Below are 8,494 nucleotides of genomic sequence, written 5' to 3' on the forward strand. Positions count from 1 at the left end.
ACCACGTGACATTATATCACGGCGTTTGAATTGAATTGATATTGAATTGCGCCCCATGACTGACTGACTGACCCCTCTTCTGTTCTTACCTGGGATCCCAGCACCAACGCCACTGCCAGTGCAACTGCCAGCCAGCGTCTCACGGCATGTATAATGGTAGTAGCATATGGATACATATGTCTCATGACAAAAAGTAATTTAAATCATATGTGTTGATTTTTTCTCTCCAATGCAAGCTATTACTAGTGGACCTCATCAAAAAATAGAAAGTGACTCTAACTACACATGCATCCCTCCTCTTCATTTCAACTTTTTCAACTTTGTGCACTGAACCATACTTTTTGTCTCTAAGCACCGGCCTCCTGGAGAGGATCCTGCTTCCCCATCCGAACCTATTTTTTCTGTTATCCGATCCTACATGGCATGTGAGGCATCATCGTGGAGCTATGCATTGGCCATGCCCTCATCACACGCCAAGCTGACGTACTGACTACTATATGCCGATCGTGCTCTGTTTCCACGTATTCCCTGCCGCCAAATAATACTACTCTTTCGGTCCAAATCCATTAATTACCATTGATTTAGTACAAATTTAGCATGACTTTGTGCTCAATCGACAACAACTAATATGGTCCGGAGGAAGTATATAAGTCATATCCATTTCAGCGCTGCTATACACACGATGGTCAGTGGACGATTTGTGAACGACAATCAGATCGGCTCGTCCATGCACAACAGTAAAAGTGAAGTAGACGGCTGGATTTGGTTGTCGTTCCCTTGTCGTGCAGTGCAGGGAGCTTCATCTGCATAGTAGTTTGGTATCCATTTGATCCTGTCCATTCATCTTGGCGCACGACTGATGTCCATTTTGTGCCATCCTTCATCAGCGAGTGAGGTAGTGAGCTAGGGCAGGCAATGCAATGATTCGGCTCTTACTATTGGTAGGGAAGTATGGCCATTTGCTGTAGCACAGCATCGCTAGCTTAGTAGCTTTTGGCAACCACTTTCTCATGGCCGATCGTAAAAACAATAATAGAGGCACGAAAGTGCGTAGGAAAGAAAGGCGTCTTTCGGGCGCTTGTGGCATGAGCCATAGGAGAAAAGCCAGCAGCAAAAGCAAAACGACGGCTTTCTACACAGATTGATTCCCTGTGTTGGCCATCTTGCCTTGCCTTTTGTTTTACTTAAACTCTAGCAGCTTGTGCACCAAGCACATGCCATGCCACTGTCTCACAGCGCTGGTGCATCACCCAACTGGGCTTTCAAATGAGCTTTTTAACTCCAATCCTCAACTTATGAGACCAAAGTTCCTCGATCCATAAAATGGAGAGAATCATGTACTCCCTCCGTTTCTAAATACTTGTCTTTCTAGGCATTTCAACAAGTGACTACATACGGAGCAAAATGAGTGAATCTACACTCTAAAATATGTCTACATACATCCGTATGTAGTAGTCATTTAAAATGTCTAGAAAGACAAATATTTAGGAACGGAGGGAGTAGGTGTATAGGCAGCCCAGCCGTAGAAGAGTGAAAACTCTTTCATTTTACTGCTTGCTGCAGTGCATTGCGCCGTTCCAAGCTGATTGTGTTCCACCCTGTGGGCCTCAGACATCCGGCCCTGTTCGCATCGCACCCATATACAGATATACAGGATGTGTGTGGGGGTCCTGCCATGTGGGCCCTTGCCCCGTCAGAACCATAGAGGACCACACGTACGTACTGTACGTAAATGAATCTTGTAACTAGTGTTCAGCAAGTTGTTTTTACCCCGATTACCAAGACCGTAAAGATCCGGTGGTGGGGAGACCGATCATCCCGTTTTACTACTGATGAAGTGTAGCAGTGCTGCGTGCATTGACCGTGTGTGCTCTTCTTTCTTACTGCTGCTCCCGCAACGCGCCAACAACCAGACCAGAGCAGACCAAATCACCAACCCCGGCACAGGCAGCAGCGGTAACACTATAATTACCGCCTGCAGTGTTTTACTACCACCAGGGGTTGTTTATGCAAAGGATTTAATTTGTTAATCGCTGCTGTTGGTGTTACTGACTGACGCGCCTCTGATTGAGAGAGACTAGTGCGAAAAAACATCCCCGGCGATGTTGTCAGCTCGCACGTGGCCGCGGGTGCGGGGTGAGCGGGACGGGACGTGACGCGCGCCGGGGCCCGATCCTGGTGGTGGTGGTGGTGGTGGTGGTGGTGGTGGTGGTGGAGGAAATTTTACCACACCGGGTGCACGCACGCACGCGCTGGCCGCCGTGTGGGAAGAAGATCGGGTTGGGCACGCGCACGTCCGAGGCGTGAACGGCGGCCATCATCTTATCTTTATCCTTGAACACAAAACAAAGAGCATGTCCGGTTCTATAACCAAGTTTCTAGTTTAGTTCACTATATATCTTCGCTAAACTTTGACCGCCTATACAGCACGTGCTGAGTGGTCTAATTCTTTTTTAGTTATGTAGGAAATGTATACTTCTTTTGACACGAAAGGATGATACGAGTGAAGTTTAGGAGGCATGGAATTATGTATTACTCCCTCTGTCCCGGAATTTAAGATTGTTTTTGACACTATGCTAGTGTTAAAAATGTTTTCATGTTTTGGGACGAAGAGAGCACAAAATACTTCCTCCGTTCCCAAATATTTGTCGCTTAAACGAATGTATCTAGACGTATTGCAGTGTTAGATACATCCGTTTGAGCGACAACTAATATGAAACAGAGGGAGTATAAGTCTTTTTAGGGATTCCAACAAGTGACGACTACATACAGAACAAAATGAATGAATCTACACTTTAAAATATGTCTCTACATACATTCATATGTTGTAGTCCATTTGAAATGTCTACAAAAACTTATACTCCCTCTGTTTCTTTTTAGTCTACATATAAGATTTGATTAAAGTTAAACTTTCTTAACTTTGACTAAGTTTATAGAAAAAATATTAAGATTCACAATATGAAATAAATATTGTTAGATGCATCATGAAATAAACTTTCATACCATATAGCTTTAGTATTGTAGATGTTAATACATTTTTCCATAAAGTTGGTCAAACTTTACAAAGTTTGGCTTTGATCAAATCTTATATGCAGACTAAAAAGAAACGTAGTGAGTATTTAGAAACGGGGGGAGTACTTCTTTATTCCAGGTTTACTTTGGTTTTCTTATAGGTGTATATGAAATATCTCGGCTTCTACCAAGTACTCCCTCCGCTCACAATATAAGATGTTATAACTTTCTTTGTCAGACAGGTCTATATAGACATGTTTTACTGTATTCGTTTACTCATTTCATTCCGTACGTAGTTCATGCTAAAATATTGAAAACATCTCCTATTTGTGAAACGGAGGGAGCAGAGTAATCAGGCCGGCAGGAAAACCAAAAACAACACGAAAATGTTGCAGTCTTTGTGATGCAATGTCTTCTTAAGCCTACATCGATCATTAAGTCAACATTTCTTTTTGCGAGCAATAAGTCAACATGTTGAGTGAACTTTTTTTTTATTAAGCATGTCATGTGTTGTTTACTTGATTCTTTTTTGAGTTAGCGTGGTTACCTTTTACATTTTTTCCGATTAAATGTTAACTTTCACCTATAAAAATAATCTTAGATCAGCCGACCGTTGTATCTTTAGAACCTTCAAAAACCTAGTACTCCGTACTTGTTTATTTTGGAGCAACTCACGTTGACTAGTAGCACAACAAAATAGGTCCAACAAATGTCATGCTACTATATCATCAAATCCTGCTTATGCCAATCTTATTTGGTTTGATAATTATTTTAGTTGGAATTTTTGATTTGCTATGTTGCATTGGTTTATATATCAACGACATTCATATTATTTTTTCTCTCTCCATTGAACGCGGGTTGTGTGCATGTTCTCATCACTCCGACGAAGTAGTACTACTACTTATATCATAACAAAGTTGGGCTCTTTCCTGCGTTGAGGAAACAAGGTTCGGTATGCTATTCGCCTGCTGCAACCTTTGTATTTTAGGGTTTGACATTTGCCAAGCATATCAATCTGTTGCGTCCACAGCAAAGCAGATGCCATATCTTTCACAAAGATATAGGCTACTGCTCATCAACACAACCATTTCTTGTTTTGGAAAATCTATTTACTCATCGAACATACAGAAAATTGTCGCTGGGGCCCACATTCCAGTGGGGGCTGGCTGCGTCCGACGTGGGCTCGCCCGGAGCCCCGGAGCAATTTACGAATGGTGTACCGTACCGCAGGGGCATTTCCGTCCAGCGGCCCGCAAAAAGCCGCAGCGTGCGAGCTCGACTGGGCGGCGGACGGACGGCCTCTTCCCATCCCCGCAAAGAAAACAAACACCGCAGCGCACTCACTGCCAGCCGCGGCCTCGCTCCACTGCCCACTTGTTGCAAACCTCGCGCTACTCCCCAGCTCAGACGGCGTGGCGCCCGAGAGTGTGCCACCGCTCCGCACCCCCACCCCCGCATTGTTTCAAAATCCGCAGGCCGGTCCCCGGAGGCGGCGCGGCGGTGGGTCGCCGGCGGGCAGGGGCGTCTCTGGTGCGGCAGGAGGAGGGGGTTCTTTCTTCTTGAAGCTTCGGCCGGAGCGCGGAGGCGGGCGGAGGAGCGGTGGAGGAGAGAGGGAGAGAGAGGAGAGGAGCTATGGCCGCTGCGCGCGTCGTCGCGTGCCTGCTGGCGGCGGTGATGTGCCTCTCGTGTGGGGCGGCGGCCGCCGCCAGGTCGCCGGAGGCCCGGATGCACCGCCACCTCAAGCGCCTCAACAAGCCGGCCGTCAAGAGCATCGAGGTACGTGCGTGCGTCCACTCCGACGAGCTAATAGCTAGATTCCTCTTGTGCCGTTGTTCTTCTCAAGATTTGAATGGGGATTTATTTTCTCCCTCCCTTCCTGGTCAAAGCCGGTGTCCGTTTCAATCTGCATTTTTTGGGGGGATTTGGGCGAGATTGATTCAACGGGCGCACTTCTTGGCTGCTCCAGTCGCTCAAAGTTACCACGCCCTGATTCAAAAAAGGATGGCCTTTCCGGGGGCTTGTTTTTTCCCGGCGGCTTGTTCTTGGGGCCGATTCGCTTTCTCGCTTTACGAATTTTGCAAAAGGTTAATGAAAAAATTTCAAGAAAGATGCCCACTACTTTGTGAGGAATTCCTTTCCTGCCTACTGCAAAATCTGAAGCTTCATCCGTGGATGCCAGCCAAAGTAGTAGTAGTACTGGTGTCCTTTTGCAATGCCATTCTTCATTTATTCTTGCTCAAAACTTCAGTCAGTGGATGCAAACCAAAGTAGTGGTGTCCTTTTGCAATGCTACGCAAACTTCAGTCAGTGGATGCTAATTTACGTTTGTTTGTTTGCAAATTAATCGAGCAGAGCCCTGACGGGGACATCATAGACTGCGTGCACATCTCGCACCAGCCGGCCTTCGACCACCCGTTCCTCAAGAACCACACCATCCAGGTACCAATCTTAAGCTTGATTTCAGATGCGTCAGCAGCAGCAGGAGAAGATGCCATTGTTTTTGCTGAACATTTTTGCGTCTGCAGATGAGGCCGAGCTATCACCCGGAGGGCCTGTACGACGAGTCCAAGGCCAATGTGGCCTCCTCCGGCGACGGCGAGCGGCCGATGGTTCAGCTCTGGCACCGCAACGGCAGGTGCGCACCGGGCACCGTCCCGGTCCGGAGGACCAAGAAGGACGACCTGATGCGCGCGAGCTCGATGCGGCGCTACGGCAGGAAGCACAAGCCCACGGTGGCGAACCCGATGTCGGTCGATCTCGCCATGCTCAACGAGGGCGGCCATCAAGTACGTGCACGCATTGCATCCATCTACTATCTCACTCGGTGTTTGTTTGAGTGGCAGCAAGGAAGAAGAAATGCCACTGACTGACTAGTGCTGTGTCTGAAGCATGAACTCTGACTGTTGTGTATTTTCAGCACGCGATATCATACGTTCAGGGCGAGAAGTACTACGGCGCCAAGGCGACGATCAACGTGTGGGAGCCCAAGATCGAGCAGCCCAACGAGTTCAGCCTGTCCCAGCTGTGGATCTTGGGGGGCTCCTTCGGCGAGGACCTCAACAGCATCGAGGCTGGCTGGCAGGTACGTACCACCGATAAGATCACCCAACCACATGCAGCTCCATGAGCTTGATCACTTCGCTCTCGGAGCCCATGTCTGTCTACTTAATGCCACACCGTCGCTGCGGTTGATTGATGGATAGCTCTGTTCCTACCGTTTCTAGCTAGCTCGGTGGTGTCACGGGCCCTCAACTTTTCTCTTTTCTGTTTGTTGGTTCATCAGGTTAGCCCGGACCTCTATGGGGACAACAATACAAGACTGTTCACCTACTGGACTGTAAGTTTTTCTCCCTTCACATAATCCTGTGAAAATCAAGCCTGAAATTCTTTGTGACATGTGCTTGTGTTGATCTTATTAACCTGTATATTTATGTTCTGTGTTGTGTAGAGTGATGCGTACCAGGCAACAGGGTGCTACAACATGCTGTGCTCAGGGTTCGTCCAGATCAACAACGAGGTGGCCATGGGGGCCAGCATCTTCCCCATCTCGGGCTACTCCGGCTCGCAGTACGACATCAGCATACTCATCTGGAAGGTGAGTGGGGAAGCAGTTCATCCAGTACTGTTTGAGAATTGTCACCAACATGAATGCAGGCCACAGGGGATTTTGCCCACTTGCTGCTGTGCCCTTTACTCCTCTTGCTCCTTGACTGAACTCTGGGGCTCTGGCTCTGAAGATTATGTAGAGGGTGTTTGTTTCCAGGGACTTATTGGTCTAGGGACTTAAATAAGTCCCTATAAGTCCCATCTAAGAGGGTGTTTGTTTCCAGAGACTTATTGGTCTAGGGACTTAAATAAGTCCCTATAAGTCTCATCTAAACCAAACAGGAGGGACTTATAGGGACTTAAAGTGGGCATTTGGGACTTATGAAATAAGACTCTCAAGGAGGGACTTATAGGGACTTATAGTTGTAATATGGTCTTATAGAGACTTATAAGTCCCAGGAACCAAACAGGCAGGGACTTTTTAGGGACTTGGGACTTATAAGTTGGGACTAAAAAAAGTCCTAGGACTTATGAACCAAACAGGGCCTTAGTACATACCCCTCAAGCTCAGCATGTGGCTATGATACATGTTTTGTCAACAAGCTTTTTTAGCCTTGATGATTACTCTTAGTAGTGTTTGTCAATAGAAGCCTCATGAAGCATTGCTACCTTTCACCTCAGCAAGCGAGTGCCATGCCGAGATAGAAAGTCGAGTGTTTTTCATTCTATCACGCACGGGCAATGAGTGCGTTTCACGGCCTGCTTAGTGCACCATGAGTGTCGGCATCTTCTTGAAGCTAAACGGCTAACCCCAACTGAAGTCTAGACACTAATGATTCTATTTCTGTATAATATATCGTTATGCCGGGTCGGATACCATAATGCTGCATGTCTTCTAATTGGTCTACATTGCTACTCTTGAGCAGGATCCGAAGGAGGGTCACTGGTGGATGCAGTTTGGCAAGGAGTACGTGCTGGGTTACTGGCCGTCGTTCCTGTTCTCGTACCTGGCGGACAGCGCGTCGATGATCGAGTGGGGCGGGGAGGTGGTGAACTCGCAGGCGGAGGGGGTGCACACGTCGACGCAGATGGGCAGCGGGCACTTCCCGGAGGAGGGGTTCGGCAAGGCGAGCTACTTCAAGAACATCCAGGTGGTGGACAGCACCAACAACCTCAAGGCGCCCCATGGCATGGGCACCTTCACGGAGCAGTCCAACTGCTACGACGTGCAGAACGGCAACAACGCCGACTGGGGCTCCTACTTCTACTACGGCGGCCCCGGCCGGAGCGCCAACTGCCAGTGACTGACGAGTGAGTGAGCGAGCGAGCGAGCAAGCAGGCAAGTGTGCTCCATTCGCAAGTGTAATGTAGTAGTTCACCATCTGCATTGTTAGGCCTAGATGATGATAGGTGTCATGTGAATGGGTCCTGGTGTTGTCTCCTGATTTTTCTTTTTTTGTTTTTTGATTTTCTCCCGTGTGTCAATCAAGCCTTCTGAAGAGAAGCATGGCATGTGGTGTGGTCTGGTGGTGCACCAGTTGTGTGATGGCCTACCAAAGGGTCCTTTTCCATACTGTGGTAGTAGATTCATTCACCTGTCTGTCTTTGTTCGTGGCTATTATTGGATGGGGGGCTCTCTTCTTTTTCTCTCCTGGCCGGCTTGGGTTCATGCATGGCATGGCCCCATGCATGGGGAAGGGCAACAATACAATGGCTTTTGTTTCTCTTGGTCTTGGGAGGGACTTTCTCTCCTTTGGATGCCACTATCTATGTATGGCGCATCGAAAGCAGCAATGGGTTGTTTTGTCCCGTTGAGAACTCTGGAATGGTGTGCATTCTTCATGATGATGCCGCCAAAACTAGCGAGCAACTGAGCAACTAAATGTTTACAATGGTAGTATTCATTGATCATCCTTGCATGAAGATAGTAGCAAGG

The 8,494-nt window shown here is 47.7% G+C and overlaps 1 protein-coding gene across 1 annotated transcript; it reads left to right on the forward strand.

Annotated features, from left to right (window-relative positions):
- Window positions 1-4,318: 4,318 nt before the first annotated feature.
- Window positions 4,319-8,205, forward strand: LOC123105533 (uncharacterized). Its single transcript, XM_044527614.1, has 7 exons — window positions 4,319-4,788; window positions 5,365-5,451; window positions 5,538-5,798; window positions 5,930-6,094; window positions 6,296-6,349; window positions 6,461-6,607; window positions 7,485-8,205. The coding sequence occupies exons 1-7, from the start codon at window positions 4,645-4,647 to the stop codon at window positions 7,860-7,862; spliced, it is 1,236 nt and encodes a 411-aa protein (XP_044383549.1). The 5' UTR covers window positions 4,319-4,644; the 3' UTR covers window positions 7,863-8,205.
- Window positions 8,206-8,494: the final 289 nt, after the last annotated feature.

The sequence above is a fragment of the Triticum aestivum genome, chromosome 5A, assembly GCF_018294505.1.
Source record: "Triticum aestivum cultivar Chinese Spring chromosome 5A, IWGSC CS RefSeq v2.1, whole genome shotgun sequence".
Lineage (NCBI taxonomy): Eukaryota > Viridiplantae > Streptophyta > Magnoliopsida > Poales > Poaceae > Triticum > Triticum aestivum.